At 41.0% G+C, this 15,329-nt stretch overlaps 4 protein-coding genes across 10 annotated transcripts in view; 3 read left to right on the top strand and 1 right to left on the bottom strand.

The window, feature by feature from the left end:
• The first annotated feature begins 337 nt into the window (after positions 1–337).
• Positions 338–4,052, top strand: LOC104818310 (U-box domain-containing protein 51). 4 transcript variants are annotated; one of them, XM_010547839.1, is made up of 9 exons: positions 338–604; positions 897–1,106; positions 1,218–1,342; positions 1,435–1,556; positions 1,676–2,132; positions 2,216–2,317; positions 2,406–2,831; positions 2,922–3,674; positions 3,775–4,052. In XM_010547839.1, the coding sequence occupies exons 2-9, from the start codon at positions 926–928 to the stop codon at positions 3,955–3,957; spliced, it is 2,349 nt and encodes a 782-aa protein (XP_010546141.1). In that variant the 5' UTR covers positions 338–604; positions 897–925; the 3' UTR covers positions 3,958–4,052. The 4 variants fall into 4 exon arrangements, with proteins under 4 accessions (XP_010546141.1, XP_010546139.1, XP_010546140.1 ...); XM_010547837.1 differs by having other exon boundaries at positions 1,664–2,132; XM_010547838.1 differs by having other exon boundaries at positions 339–604; positions 1,221–1,342; positions 1,664–2,132.
• A 945-nt stretch (positions 4,053–4,997) lies between these two features.
• On the top strand, positions 4,998–8,384 carry LOC104818308 (putative kinase-like protein TMKL1). Its single transcript, XM_010547834.2, has 2 exons — positions 4,998–5,759; positions 6,902–8,384. Exons 1-2 carry the CDS (start codon positions 5,252–5,254, stop codon positions 7,483–7,485), a joined length of 1,092 nt encoding a protein of 363 aa, XP_010546136.1. The 5' UTR covers positions 4,998–5,251; the 3' UTR covers positions 7,486–8,384.
• Positions 8,350–11,925, bottom strand: LOC104818309 (pentatricopeptide repeat-containing protein DOT4, chloroplastic-like). The gene is made up of 2 exons (XM_010547836.1): positions 10,679–11,925; positions 8,350–10,573 (listed from the first exon to the last, which is right to left on the bottom strand). Exons 1-2 carry the CDS (start codon positions 10,739–10,741, stop codon positions 8,375–8,377), a joined length of 2,262 nt encoding a protein of 753 aa, XP_010546138.1. The 5' UTR covers positions 10,742–11,925; the 3' UTR covers positions 8,350–8,374.
• A 299-nt stretch (positions 11,926–12,224) lies between these two features.
• LOC104818304 (ATP-dependent 6-phosphofructokinase 4, chloroplastic) overlaps positions 12,225–15,329 on the top strand; it is a 5,267-nt gene continuing 2,162 nt past the window's right edge. For 3 of the 4 annotated variants that reach the window (XR_772633.2, XM_010547831.2, XM_010547830.2), the window contains exons 1-13: positions 12,226–12,620; positions 12,953–12,999; positions 13,104–13,143; positions 13,220–13,282; positions 13,364–13,501; positions 13,620–13,778; positions 13,888–13,941; positions 14,048–14,116; positions 14,200–14,329; positions 14,451–14,491; positions 14,603–14,827; positions 14,986–15,034; positions 15,159–15,313. Coding sequence is in view for 3 of the 4 variants with exons in the window: in XM_010547831.2 (XP_010546133.1) it covers positions 12,360–12,620; positions 12,953–12,999; positions 13,104–13,143; positions 13,220–13,282; positions 13,364–13,501; positions 13,620–13,778; positions 13,888–13,941; positions 14,048–14,116; positions 14,200–14,329; positions 14,451–14,491; positions 14,603–14,827; positions 14,986–15,034; positions 15,159–15,313 (1,431 nt within the window). In the remaining variant the exon portion in view is untranslated. Of the gene's footprint in view, positions 12,621–12,952; positions 13,000–13,103; positions 13,144–13,219; positions 13,283–13,363; positions 13,502–13,619; positions 13,779–13,887; positions 13,942–14,047; positions 14,117–14,199; positions 14,330–14,450; positions 14,492–14,602; positions 14,828–14,985; positions 15,035–15,158; positions 15,314–15,329 lie in introns of all 4 variants that reach the window. The other variant, XM_010547832.2, reaches the window with a different exon arrangement.

Below are 15,329 nucleotides of genomic sequence, written 5' to 3'. Positions count from 1 at the left end.
GATTGACTCGGAGCTACTTGCCGATTGGTACTCCCTCACTCTCTTGCGTCGTTAGCTGCTGTTGTACTTTCGTTTGATACGGTGTCATGTTGAGGCATACGGCTATTTTCTGTTGACGGGTGTTCGGTCCTAGACCGGTTTTGTATACAAACTCTTTCTTTTTAATATATTTTGGCCTTCATATAAAAAAAACTGATAAATTAGATGTTTTCTTAGGGAAGAAGCAATGATTTATGAACATTCTTTTGGCACCCAAAAATAAAAACAAAAGGAAGATGAAAAGTCAGAAACAACGGTAGTTAAAAGGGTCCCGACGAAACCTTTGATTCTGACGTTTGACAGATTCATGTTTCATGAGCTCCGGAACTGGAAACGGCAATTGCATAGTACATACCGTTGATTTTTCATCATGACTTCATCGAATTTTCCTAGAAAAATTAAATGAAACTATCGGATAATTCTGTAATGTTCTCTCTCTCTCTCCCTCATCTCTCTCCTCTTGTCTCGAAGCTGTTGAGCTTGTCTGAAACAGAGATCGATTAGAGAGAGTTCCTGGAATCTGGGATCTGAAAAAGATTCAAGCTTTTTAAGTCAACGCCACCTGGTATCTCTTGTTCTTTCCTCAAGGAGATGTTTTTTTATTTCTGGGTCAAAGTTATTTGCAGATCGTTGCTTTACTTGCTTCTGGAGTTTCGTGTCTTCATCAGACAGTATGCAAGCATCGGACGAAGAATTTGATTTGCTTGCTTGAAGTTTCTGAAGTCAAAGCCTTCGGCTTTTGTCTTCAACCTCTTTCTCTTTTTCATGGTTTCTTGAATTTCTCAGTTGTCTAGATGATGAACTGCTTTTCTGGATCATGATGATGACGATGATGATAGTTTAACATTTTCTTGCAGAGAAGCTGTCTAAACTCGGTGGATAAGATATGGGAGACCGGAAAAAACCCGAAGACCGAGCTCTGACCGTGGCGGTTGCGATCAAAGGAAACAACATCAGCAAAAGCAAAGGTCTTGTCCGGTGGGCGATTCAGCAGTTTGCTTCTCTTGATCACGTTGTCTTCAAACTCTTACATGTCCAACCAAGAATCACTTCTGTCCTTACGCCGAGTAAGTTCACCAACTAATAGTTTCAAGATTCAAGATTCAGCTTTTTCTGGTTTAGATCTCTGTGTCTTTCTCCGGAAATGCGATGTCTGGATCGGCTTTATTGCTTGTTAGCAGTGGGAAACTCGATACCGATATCGAGCGTGCGAGAAGACATAGCCACGGTTTATAAGGAAGACGTTAATTGGAAGACGAGAGAGATGCTTCTTCCTTACAGAGACATGTTTGTCCGAATGGAGGTATATTGATACACAACTGGTTCTGTTACATTTTCTGCAAAACTATACGGAATCATACACTGAAAGGCTTTCGGAAATTTCTTGTCGCAAAGGTTCAATCGGATATAATGATGCTCGAATCAGACGATATAGCGGCTGCGATTTCTAAGGCTGTTGAAGAGAATGGAATCAACGAGCTCATCGTCGGGGCTTCGTCCTCTAGCTTCTTTCCATGGTGAGAAACCTGAAATCTTCATCTGTTATCAGAAAATCTAACCCTAACCCTAAAAAGCTTCCTGATTTCTGAATCATGATCAGATCTTTTTTCACCTGAAAACACAGTCTGTGTCTTAGCAGGAGACAGAAGAGAAGCAACTTGTCTTCAAGAATCTCGGACAGTACGCCGAGGTTTTGCACTGTACACATCATCTCTAAAGGAAAACTTCTGTCCGTACGACCACCTGATCCAGACCGGGAAGCCGCTGTTACAGATGACAGGAGCGAAGAACGGTTTTCATCGGCTGGGGCGAGCCATCGCTTTCCCTCTTCGCCATTACTCTTCCAAAGACTTCACGCCCTATCGAATGTGAATAATGCACTCATCCATAACAGAGCTCTGTCCTTTGATGTGGATGAATCCAAGAAGCATCATCATCCAAAGGGCTTTTACCGTACTAACAGTTCGGGAATCGGGTATGCAGCAAGCGATTCCTCGAGCTGGAGCCACTCCCAGATGGATAACCAGACGTCGTTCTCGGGTCAGGGATCCAGTTCGAGCGGATATACCGACTCTACTTCATCCGGAAGTCAGGTAAAACCCGTCACACAATCATCATTTCTCGGTCCTTTTTTGCCGTGATGCACTGATGTAAACACAGACAATTTCTTGCACAGATGAATGTGGACTTCGAGCTCGAGAAGCTCAAGATCGAACTCAGACACGTTAGAGGAATGTACGCTATGGCTCAGACCGAAATCATGGATGCTTCTAGAAAGGTTCGTGTCTGAACTCAACGGGTTTACATCTGCATCTCTTCTTCTTCTTCCCTTTCATCGATCTTTTTTCCCGACCTCGTTTTCTCAGCTGCAAGATCTGAACCACCGACGATTAGAAGAATCCGTAAAGCTGAAGGAACTGACGATTAAAGAAGAAGAAGCAGAAGAAGCGGCGGCAAAGGAGAAGGAGAAGAAAGGAGAGGCGGAGAAAGAGGCTGAGATGGTGAGGCTAAGCGTCGAGAGAGAGGTCGAGGAGAGGGTAGAGGCGGAGATGAGAGCCGAGGAGGTGGCGAGAGAGAAAAAGAGGCTTCAATTTCAGCTCGAAGGCGGTTTTCAGTACGTGAAATTCGCGTGGGAGGAGATCGTCGAGGCGACTTCCTCGTTCTCCGAGGATCTGAAGGTCGGAATGGGAGCTTACGGAAACGTGTTTAAGTGTTGCTTGCACCACACGGATGTCGCCGTTAAGGTTCTTCATCCGGACAAGACCGGCCTCACCAAGCAGTTCGAACAGGAGGTATATTATATATTACACGCACGTATGTACATACGCAAATACACATCTGTGATCTCTATATATATATATATTAACACGTGTTTTTTCCAGCTGGAGGTGCTCAGCAAGATCCGGCACCCGCACTTGCTCCTCCTCCTCGGCGCGTGCCCTGAACGCGGATGCCTAATCTACGAGTACATGCACAACGGCAGCCTTGAAGAACGGCTCTTCGGCCACCAAACGCAGCCGCTACCGTGGTTCGAGCGTTTCCGAATCGCGTGGGAAATTGCGTCGGCTCTATACTTTCTCCACACCACCAAACCAAAACCGATCGTGCATCGGGACCTCAAGCCGGCGAACATCCTCCTCGACCGCAACCTCGTCAGCAAGATCGGAGATGTGGGCCTTTCCAAGATGGTAAACCTCGACCCTTCTCATGCCTCCACGCTCTTCAACAGTACCGGACCGGTCGGTACGTTCTTCTACATCGACCCGGAATACCAAAGAACCGGTTTGGTCTCGCCGGAATCCGACGTCTACGCCTTCGGGATCATACTTCTGCAGCTGGTTACGGCTAAACCGGCCATGGCTCTGGCTCATGCCATGGAGAAGGCCGTGAGAGAGGGGCGGTCGGCCGAGATGGTGGACGCGACGGCTGGAGATTGGCCCGGAGATGAGATGAAGGAGATCATAAAACTAGGGCTGAGATGTACTGAACTGCGACGACGAGACCGGCCCGATCTCGGGGACGAGATTCTTCCGGTTCTTGAACGGATGAAGAACGTTGCTTGCATGGCAAGAACCGCCGTTTCAGAAGCCCTAATCGATCCTCCTCCGGGACATTTCGTATGTCCACTACGCAAGGTACGTACGTGTTCATATACTATACTATTTCATTTCATAAATATACGTGATGATAATTAGGGTTTTATTATTAAAGTTTTAATATAATGGAAATAAAAAGGATATAATGGAGGATCCATGCGTTGCCGCCGACGGGTACACGTACGACCGGAGAGCCATAGAGGAATGGCTTCAAGAGAGCGATAGATCTCCAATGACGGATTTGCCCTTCCCCCACACAAACCTTCTCCCCAATCATTCCCTTCTCTCCGCGATTCAGGAATGGAGGTCCAACCAAAATTAACAGTTTATATTTCTTATTTTTAAATTAATTGAAAATCATCCTCGTTCGTTTCTGTATATATAGCCCAATAAAGTGAAAGTTTCCACCTTTATGTATTTTTTCCCTTGCCATACAAAATTATTGGTTCCATATTGGAATAAAGTCACCATCAAAAAAATAATCCTAAATTTAATTTCGTCGAAATATATTATTATGATTCTAGGGTATAAATCTCGGTATATATCTCTATATATATATAGTTGGAAAGTAAGTTATTAGTGATTGTGCAACATCTAGGCCTTTGGAAGATGTGGACTAACCATTACCATATGTGACTCTATGAAATTCCAAGAAACAGAAATGAAATATTCTTGGTTTTGTTATATGATATGATGCACTTTTAATGAATCAAATCCCAGTTTTGGGATTTTATTTTATTCAGCCGTAAGAATTATTAAACAAAAAAAATCATAAAGTATCTCCTCGCATTTACAATTTCCATGCTGATTTGTTCGTGAGACAAAATTTACAAAAAAAAAAAAAATTCAATAAAGAACAAAATGTAGAAGTCAATTATTAGTTGGTCAAACATTTCTGCAGAGTGCGTGGAAAATTAGCTTTAGACATTTTTATCCAAAAAAGACCAAATGTCACTTAAATGTATGTATGTATGTATGTATGTATGTATGTATGTATGTATGTATGTAATTTTATTTTTAATTTTTTTTTCCTAAATTGATACATTTTATTAGTGATTAAGTCATTTTTTTACAAACGAATGATTAAGTCATTTTATCTTCAAAATTATTAATTATACTGTTTTACTTTTTTCTTAATAATATACACACGACTGCGTGTATATATACATATTTTATTATTCGATCCGACGGTTACATAGTGACATAATTATTAGATATGATATTGATTACCAAAATTAAATAATCCCAACCTGTTGGATTAGGGAAGACAATAGTTGGAACATAGTTACACTAAAAAACATGTTTCAGATCTGTCTCTAATATATCAGTTTCTTCGCCTCTCTCTCTCTCTCTCTCTGTCCAAGCGCGAATAGTTTCACATTTTTCTTTCTTTCACACTCGGATACAAAAAGAAAAGAAAAGAAGAAAGGATTTTGCGTCAAAATTCACAGACTTTCCATTATAATCTTACAATCCTCGGTGTCTAACTCAACACCCAACTTTCCACTTTCCCGGAATCTCTGAGCTACCGGTCTCTCTAACCCAACACCCAGATTCCCTCTTTCTTGGGAAAAAAAATCAGATTTCCGAAAGGAAAAAACAAAAATTTTCATGAAATGATGAAAACCCATCTGCTAAAGCTGATCCTTGGGGTATCTTTACCTGCATTCTCGATGGCAATAGCGGCCGTTGTCATCTTCTTCATCTGCAAGAGAAGAGGGCCTGGAGAGCCCCAAAATGTCGACGTCGAATCGACCCACCAGAAGCAGAAGTTTTCCGACGGTGGGTCCGAACCGGAGGAGCTTGTCACCTTCCATGGCGGCGAAGATCTCACGATCTGTGACATACTCGATGCTCCCGGAGAAGTCATCGGAAAATCCAGCTACGGCACTCTGTACAAGGCGTCGTTTCTGAGAAGTGGCAAAGTTAGGGTTCTTAGGTTCTTGAGACCCGTTTGTGTTCTGAGATCCGATGCGAAGGAATTTAATAGCGTCATTGAGACGCTGGGATCCCTCCGCCACGAAAATCTGGTTCCTTTGTTAGGGTTTTACGCCGGAACGAGAGGGGAGAAGCTGATGGTCCATCCGTTCCTCGGTTTCGGAAATCTGTCTGAGTTCATCAGAAGTAAGTATCTTTTTTTTTCCTTCCTTTGGATTTCTGTTTGGTTTCCGAGAAAAATGACGGAAAATCCGTCACAGATTATAGAAATTAGATTTGTTTCTTTTCTCTTCAACAACAACAAAAAAAACAACGAACTTTCTGCTGTTTCCAATCGAATCGAATCGAAATCCGACTCCCACATTTTTGTCTGTCTTCTTTTTGTTTTTTTGGAACCTCGTGGCTTCTTGATTTCTGGGTTTTCCCGGGAAACAAACAGAACTTTGCAAGATTGTTTTTTTCCCTGGAAAAGTGTGAAGAAGAAAACAAGAACTCTTTTGACGCAGCTGAAAAGAATCATAGTAACTGTAATCTCTCATACTGCATTTTCTCCATAAACATAATAAATGATTATACAAACTGAGTAAAGCTGAGCAAATAGTAAGTAGATTTCGAATACTGAAAATCAATAATGGAATCATATATATATATATATATATATATATTATGCAGAATATGGATATGTGCGTGACAGTGTAAGTGTACATGTGCATACATACATATATGTGTGTGTGAGTGCCGCATAATTGGTTTTTCTTTGGATTACTCAAATAATTGTGTGCCCTTATATATATATATATATATTTGTAAAATAATATTACTACTATTCAATTATACATTAAAATATAAAAAGCTGTCACATTTATATAAATAATATAAAATTACATAGCTGGATTAAAAAATTCATAGTTTTTCTTCCATATTTTACCATTCGATTTTTGTACGTTATTTTAAAATTTATATAAAATCAATATAAAAAATTATATATCTGGAATTTTATTATTTATTTTCTGATCTTGACTTCAGATTGAATCAGAATCATATGGCCTCTTTAATTTTGGATATCTGTCATCTACGATGCATTGTCTTATCGCTTTCCATTTATAATATTTTTATTTTTTCTTTGCAATATTATCGATCTGTATATATCTTTTGTCGGTACCTACCTTTCCACTGCTTCTTGTTCACTTAGCTAATCTGTTCCCATCCCTTGGGAAAAGTAAAACACTTTCCTATCTATGTTTCATATATCTATATATGTGTGTATATATATCTATATCTATATATATCAACTCATTATTTGACCAAGAACGCATGTTCATGGACAGGTGGAGATGTTGAATCACATAAATGGAGCAACATCATGAGTGTGACCATTGGCATAGCCAAAGCTCTTGATCATCTCCACACAGGAATGCAGAAACCCATCGTCCATGGCAACTTGAAATCGAAAAACGTAATCTTGGATCCGAGTTTTCGACCTTACGTATCCGATTTCGGCCTGCATTTGATCTTGACCCTTGCCTCGGGCCAAGAAGTTCTGGAAGCTTCTTCTGCAGAGGGCTATAAGGCTCCTGAGTTGATCAAGATGAAGGACGTGACCATGGAGAGTGACGTGTACAGTTTCGGTGTGATCATGCTTGAACTGGTTTCTGGTAAGGAACCCGTAAAGGAAAACCCGACCGTTGATAATGATGAGTTCTACCTGCCGGATTTCATGAGGAATGCGGTTCTTTATCATAGGTTGTCGGATTTGTACCGTCCCCAGATTCTGGGAAGTGGTCTGAAAGATGTTACTGAAGAACATGTTCTCAAGTACTTTCAACTCGCCATGGCTTGTTGCTCTCCCTCGCCTTCTCTTAGGCCGAGCTTCAAGCAAATGTTGAGGAAACTTAAAGATATCGGGAAATGATACCTGGAAAAGTGTCGCAGCTGAAAAGGGTTTTGCTCTTGAAGCTGTAAAGTAGGTAAAGTAACAGTCTTTAGGGGGTTTTTTTCTGATAGAAGGCTACAGTTACATCTGATTCTTTAGTCGGGTTCTTGCAGAAGAGATGGATGGAGTTCAAGAACAAACTCCACGAGGTTTGGTGGTATTTTCTGGTTACAGATACCAAAACTCTTCAAGAATTTCTCTCTCGTGTCTAAACATCTGAAGAAGAAGAACCGATGGGTTGAATTTGATCTCTTCCTTCTGAAACGTCACTCAGTTCATGTGGCTGCAGCATTACGTGTAAATGGGTTATTCGGAGAAGAACATTGGGAATGAACCGAAAAGTTGCAAGAACAGAAGGAAAACCTGGAAAAGATTCAACAGATGGGTAGCACCCCCAGCAACCGAAAATTGAATTCAGAATCTTAGTGTTCAACTTGAAACCTTCCTTGAATGTCTTGTCCTTGAAGTTGTATCTTACAACCTTATTTAGGTATGTGCGAGAATGATGTACGAGCCCTCGGGCAGTCTCTTTCCGTACAATACAGACGAGATGGAATGCAAAGATACGTCTTGTCAGTGTAAGATTCGGTTCTGAAAATCTCAAGAAAGGCGGCTGAAAGATGTTCTATAGACCATTCTGAACTGTCTCTCTCTATTTGGAATTTTGGAACACCAAGAACTGTGATCGAAGGAATGGTAAAAGGAGAGGGTCACATGTTCTGAGGCAAACGACCTTACACTGAGGTGAGTTGGACCGTTGCAGGACTGCACTATGATCATGTCGCCTGAACTTAAAGTAGATCTTTGTCTGATTTACACACGATTGTGCTCTTTCCCAGAATTCATTTTCCAGTATAAAATCAGGCTCTCATTCTTCACTTCTGGATTTCATTTTCCCCATCAATTCATTTACTGTTCTGTAGATATCACCCTTCAGGATATGGCATTGATCTCCAGAATAGAACTTGTGGATTTTACCTCCAACTGAAATCCAACTAAATCCGGGTTCCTTTCTCATGGCTTGACAGTTCATCGTATTCCTTACAAGCTTTTCGTTTTCTATATTCCCTGCTTCTCTATATGCATTTGCTAAGAGGATAAGAGCAGCTGAACTCTCAGGGTTGCAAGAGAGAACCTTTTGAGCAGCAATCTCGGCCAACTGAATATCTCGATGAACCCTACATGCTCCAAGCAATGTCAACCAGACCTTTTCATCAGGTTCAATCGGCATCTTCGATATGAATTCACATGCTTCAGCTAGATGACCTACACGTCCCAAGAGATCAACCACACAAGCATAATGTTCCATTTCAGGGGTCAATCCATATTTTTCCTCCATTAACTGAAAATACTGAAGGCCTTCCTGCACTAGTCCTCCATGGCTGCAAGCAAACAGAACACATAAAAGTGTAATAGAATTGGGTTTTGGAATCACAAACTCCATTTGTCTAAAGAGTTTTAGGGCATCCTTTGCCATACCATGTTGGGCATATCCCCATATCATGGCAGTCCATGAAATGACATCAGGATCAGAAGAAAATTTGAAAACCTTTTGAGCATCAGATATTCTGCCACATTTGGCATACATGTCAATAAGAGCACTGTCAACCGATTTGTCGCCCGAGTAGCCGGTTTTGTACGAAAGGCTGTGGACTTGCTGACCATATTCAAGAAAGCAGAGGCTAGAACAAGGCACAAGTACACTGGACAATGAGATCTGATTCAGTTGAAAACCGATTTCTCTCATCCGTGAGAATATACTTAATGCCTCCCCCCACTCACAAGACTGAGAATAAGCTGTCACTAGGGTTGTCCAAGAGATAAGGTTTCTATCCTCCAACCTGTCGAATACCTTCCTCATAGATTCAAGTTCCCCACATTTGGCATAGACATCCATTAATGCATTGCAAAGACTGACTTCGATCAAATCTTGGCCACTCTTCAAGATCATCACATGAACCTGCTTGCCTAATTCTAGAGACCTCGTATCAGCAACTGAATTCAGTACACTGCAGTACGTAAATATATCTGGTTCGACGCCTTTCCGACACATTTTCATGAACAGCAAAACAGCTTTCTCACTGTTCCCAGACATTGAATAACCAGATATCATGGCATTCCATGGTAAATTGACTTCACATTCACAGTAATTCGACTCGAAAACAGACCGTGCTCCATCCAAACACCCACATTTTGCAAACATATTGATCAAAGCTGTTCCCACATGAATGTTAGACCGCATATCCATTTCAAAAGCAATAAGCTCGATTTCTCTGCCTTTTCCGATGTCTCCCAACTGTCCAATGGCATTGGAAACACTAATGATAGTAGATATATTCGGCATAATCCCTTCATCCCTCATCTTCAAGAAACTATGGTATGCCTCCAAGAATAGACCGTTTGACACAAATCCAGCTATCATAGCATTCCATGAAATCACATTTGGACTGGCCATGGAGTAAAACACCCTACATGACTCGCTCAACCTCCCCACTTTTGCATACATGTTAAGCAAACACGTACTTACAAATGAAAGAGACGAAAAGCCCCGGATGATAATCTGGGCATGAACCATTTCACCTGAATCAACGCTATCCAAACCGATACATGCCTGTACTGCTGCAGAGAGAGAAAATTCATCGGGAAAGACATCATAATCCAACATCTCAGCAAAATAATCGAAACTATCACGATAAAATCCGTTCTCCGTCGCTCCAACAATCAATACAGTCCACGAGAAAACGTTTTTGTGGGGGATTTCATCGAACAACTGACCAGCGGATGCAAAGTCGGAGCATTTGGAGTAGGCATTAACCAAATGGTTTAACATTACCGTCAGGGTTTTGCCGGTAAATCGAGATTTTAGAACTAACCCGTGAATCGATTTCGCTTTCTCTAAATACCCTTTTTCTGCAGAATCTCGTAGGAGCTCTATCAATGATTTTACTGGATAACAAATCCGGTGGACTTCATCTTTCCCGGTCAAAGAGAGAGATTTCGAAGAAATTGCGACTCCGCTGGGATGCTGGTTAACTTGGGTTGGTAGAAACACGGTTGAGCTTCCTGTCTGGTATAGAAAGATGTCGACATGACTAAAAGCAGAGAGAGCGAGAGATAGAGAGAGCGGGAGAGAGAGAGAGAGAGAGAGAGAGAGAGAGAGAGAGATTCTCACCGATGATGGCAATTCAGGCAACTTAGTGGCGAGAGGGTATGTTACGCCGACAGAGGAGCTCATTGTCGACGCCTTTCGGATCCTGGGAAACAGCGGATTTCGGCGAGATGGGATATTTCCGTGTTGTGCCTGTGTTCTTTTCCCGGGAAAATCCAAGCTCTCACATCGAAACAGAAAATAGCAGAAGCAGTGCTATTTCGTTCCACAGAAACAGCACGGTTTCCTATTTTATTTCTTCCAAATGACAACCAAGCTAACCTTTGCGGGTGTTTTGGGAATTTGAGCGATGATGGGTTTTATCCTCATCACCGTATGGATATGGGACATGTGCCGGCTCGAGGTCGCAGCCATCTTGGTCCAGAAGGAACCCACACGAGCGCTGTGTGGGACCGACGACGTGCCACCGTCTCGCCCTCTGCACCGAAAGCTCTCACCTTTTTACATGTGGACTCCCTTCCTCCCTCTGGTGCGTTCTGCGCAAGTAATCCCCTGGCTTCAACGATCTCAAATGGAACGCCGACGGAAGCTGCCTCCTCCTCAGAGACAAGGAACTTGTTCTGTTGCGCCGCCGTGCCGCCTCTGCCGGCGATTACAGCTCCGACGGCTGAGGATCTGATCAATAAGAGTTTTGATGTTTTCTAGTAACAGTTGCTGTCTTGTCTGTTTGGATCTTTAACTCTGTGACTTTGAATTGTGATTGTTTTAACGATTTTTATGCATAAAAGCCTTTTTGTAGCAATTAAGAAAGAATGAAGAGGTTTATTAGCATGTACTATTCCTTCATGTCAGTATAAAATTGGTGAAATTTGGTATGGTTGGCTGCTTCAATTTCTGAACAATTTCAGTGTGCAACAAGAGTTATAGATAATATTTTCGATCGTTACATTAATTTTCCTGTTTTGTTGGATTTTTGTTTAGAAACAGAGTAAAAGACAAATATGATTGATTCTTGTCTTATCCCTCCTTTATATTTTGGCAGCCAAAATTGATTTCATGTCTCTTCTGAACTATTTCTACATATCAATTTAGTGTCTTTTTACATATTTTCATCGGTTATATTTACTGGGTTTTATAATTTTTTGATTCTTCCATTTTGCCCCCCAAAGTTCCAATTTTTCTTTTTTGACTGATTATTTGTATTATCTGTCTCCATTGAAAGGGCGAAAGAGAAAATCTTTCTGATCGCTTGTGGGAGTATTGAGAATCCATCGAGGGGTTTTAACCCTAATAACTCATTTACACCATCCAGAGAAAAAAAAAATTTCAATTTTAACCCACTTTTCGATTGAAAAAGTCCAAAATACCCTTTTCGTTTTATTTTTATTTTTTGCGACCTTTTTGCGACTAATATATAACTGATATACAACTAAAATAAGACATAATTTTTTTTGCCACCTTTTTGTAACTATATTTAGAATTAATTACGAAGTCGTAATAACAAAGTTGTTTTCGAACAGATAAATATCGTGATTCATTAAGGGTAATTTCGTCTTTTTACGGAAAAAAAAATGTGTTATGTTTTTGGTGGTGTATTTCATATGAAAGATGCGTCGCAGTGTGGGTAGTTTGAGTGATTTTCCCCAATCCTTGGTGTTCTTTCTAGATTATATAAATAACCCATCTCGTTCTTCGTTTCCCACGATTGATTCCTTGGAATTTTTCCATTTTAACTTTGATTTCAATGGAGGCTTCGATTTCGTTTGTGGGTTCAAAACCCAACCTTTCGCCTCATCTTCCTTCCTCTTCGGACACCGTTCTTCGTCGTCGTCGGCGAGATTTCCCGCTTTCTAGTTTGAAATTCGGAAACTTGTCGGTGTTGCCGCGAATTTCAGCCCGGAACTACCCGACCAGAGTTCGATGCTCCGACGGAATGGATGAGACCGACGACGGTTTTGTTATAGAGGACGTTCCTCACTTGACAGATTTTCTCCCTGATTTACCGGTAATTTTATTGCCTCGTGTTTCTGTTTCACCTACTGTCTCGCTTCCTCGCTATATATATGTATATCAGTATATGTTCCTTTGTCTGAATAGGCAAGCGTTTATGTCTAAATCTGCCTTTGAACTGAAATGAAGAGCTAGGAGATGACAAGGATATGGTTTTGCTGGTGAAATAGAATGAAGAGATAGGATGTGATTCATGTTAATCTTGGTCAAGTTTGATGTTATTCAGCCATGGTTCTTTTTCACTTTTCTTGTGGATTGTGGCATTGCTTGTATAGGATCGTTTCATATTCTGGCAAAATTGCAATTCATAGCTTGTTCTAATTCCAGCTGTATCCAAATCCTTTGAAGAAAAGCCAAGCATATGCAATTGTCAAGTAAGCCGATTTGCCATTCTTTTGCATTTTATCAGTTTTCCTTATAGCAAGTAAGGTGATGCTTTCGCGGGTTGTAATGTCTCTCGTATATTCCGTCCCTCTAGGCGAACTTTTGTGAGGCCCGAAGATATGGTTGCCCAAAATGTAAGCCTAAAATTCACGCCCTTTATGTTTCTTGTCGAGCATGGAGCTTCGGTTTCTCAGCCTGTTTGTTCTTCAGATTGTAGTCCAGAAGGGCAGTAAGCGTGGAGTACATTTCCGACGTGCAGGACCTCGAGAAAAAGTATGTGGGCTTCTTGAAAATTTTAGTTTAGGCAGCTGTGAACAATTTTATGACTGACAGTGTTGAAATTTTTGCCGACAGGTTTACTTCACAGCAGAGGAAGTAAGAGCTTGCATTGTGACTTGTGGAGGATTATGTCCTGGAATAAACACAGTCATACGGGAAATCGTATGTGGATTGAACTACATGTATGGAGTCGATGACATTCTTGGCATTGAGGTGTGTCATTAGATAAAATACGGTCATGGTAATTGTATTACCAGTTTTGTCCTATTCTGGTTCGGTTGTGTGGTGAATCAGATTTTGTCACGTCCTTTGTTCGTATTGAAATTCTCAGGGAGGATATAGAGGCTTTTACTCCAAAAACGCCATGAAACTGACACCTAAAGTGGTCAACGATATCCATAAACGTGGTGGCACCTTTCTTCAAACTTCACGAGGAGGGCATGATACAGCAAAGATTGTCGATAACATTCAAGATAGAGGAATAAACCAAGTGCCCATATCTTCTGTTTTCCGGATTCATCATTTATTGATATTATATCAGCATACATATGCTGCAATAGGAAGAAGCAATACTAAGATCTTTGTCAATTGGCACTCAGGTCTACATTATTGGAGGTGATGGGACGCAAAGGGGGGCAGCAAAAATATACGAGGTAATTTTTTATTCCCCTTTTTAGTAATTGTTCGGTGTAGTAAGCGGTTCGTTATCTGTTAGTTGGTTACAGTATTTATCTATACTTTACTTCGTATTCTTTGAAGGAAGTTGAGAAACGCGGTCTTCAAGTGGCGGTTGCTGGTATCCCCAAGACAATTGATAACGACATTGCTGTAAGCTTGCATTGATAATGTTAGTAAAAAAGGCTGTCTTCCTCACATGGAAACTATATACTCTCCTTTAACTTCTTTTTTAGGTTATCGACAAATCATTTGGCTTTGATACTGCTGTTGAGGAAGCACAAAGGGCTATTAATGCTGCACATGTAGAGGTTGAGAGCGTCGAAAATGGAATAGGAATAGTTAAACTCATGGGAAGATATAGTGGTAATGTTCCGTGGTATATGTGATTAAATTGGTCCTTGTTCTGACGTTGTCTTTTCATCTCTTGCTCTGATGTTTGTCGGTAAACATGATTCAAAGTTCGCTTCTGATGCAACTTCTGCAGGTTTCATAGCTATGTTCGCTACTTTGGCAAGCCGTGACGTGGTAATTACCTGCATTTCCGTTGTTCGATATCGTGTCACCATGACTAAAAGTTTTGAATTTATACATTTCATATGTCCACAAAGTATAGTCATGGGGTTTGATATGTGGCAGGATTGTTGCTTGATTCCCGAGTCTCCGTTCTTTCTCGAAGGCAAAGATGGGCTGTTTGAGTTTATCAGCCAACGACTGAAAGAGAACGGGCACATGGTTATTGTGATAGCTGAAGGGGCCGGACAGGATTACGTTGCTCAAAGCATGCGTGCAACTGAAGAGAAAGACGAGTCTGGAAACAGGCTCTTGCTTGATGTTGGTCTATGGTTGACTCAACAGATTAAGGTGTGGTATAAATTGAACAATATATGCGAGAAATGTTTCTTTCTTACAGTATGCTTTTTCTGTTGTTTTGTTTTACAGAACTAAAACCATGTACCTGGATGATTCTCATAACAGGCAACATGTGTTAACTTCGAGCTCTCTTTGTTACGAATTTTCAGGATCATTTTGCAAATGCTCGGAAAATGGCAATAAATATGAAGTACATAGGTATCTTCTGTCATTGTATCTGTCAAGATTTGAACTTTTTATCATGTTGTGTCTTTAGAAATATGTTTCATTTCATTTTGCTTCTTCATGTCAATGCTTCACTACCTTGTTCCTTCTTCTGCAGATCCAACGTATATGATACGAGCTGTACCAAGTAATGCATCAGACAACATCTATTGCACTCTTCTTGCCCAGAGTGCCGTTCACGGGGCAATGGCTGGGTTCACTGGTTTCACAGTAGGACCCGTTAACAGCAGACATGCATATATCCCGATATCGGTAAGCTTCCTCTTTC

The sequence above is a fragment of the Tarenaya hassleriana genome, unplaced genomic scaffold (assembly GCF_000463585.1).
Source record: "Tarenaya hassleriana unplaced genomic scaffold, ASM46358v1 Cleome29, whole genome shotgun sequence".
NCBI lineage: Eukaryota > Viridiplantae > Streptophyta > Magnoliopsida > Brassicales > Cleomaceae > Tarenaya > Tarenaya hassleriana.
Note: the sequence above shows the minus strand (reverse complement) of the source record. Positions and strands in the feature narration are given on the sequence as shown.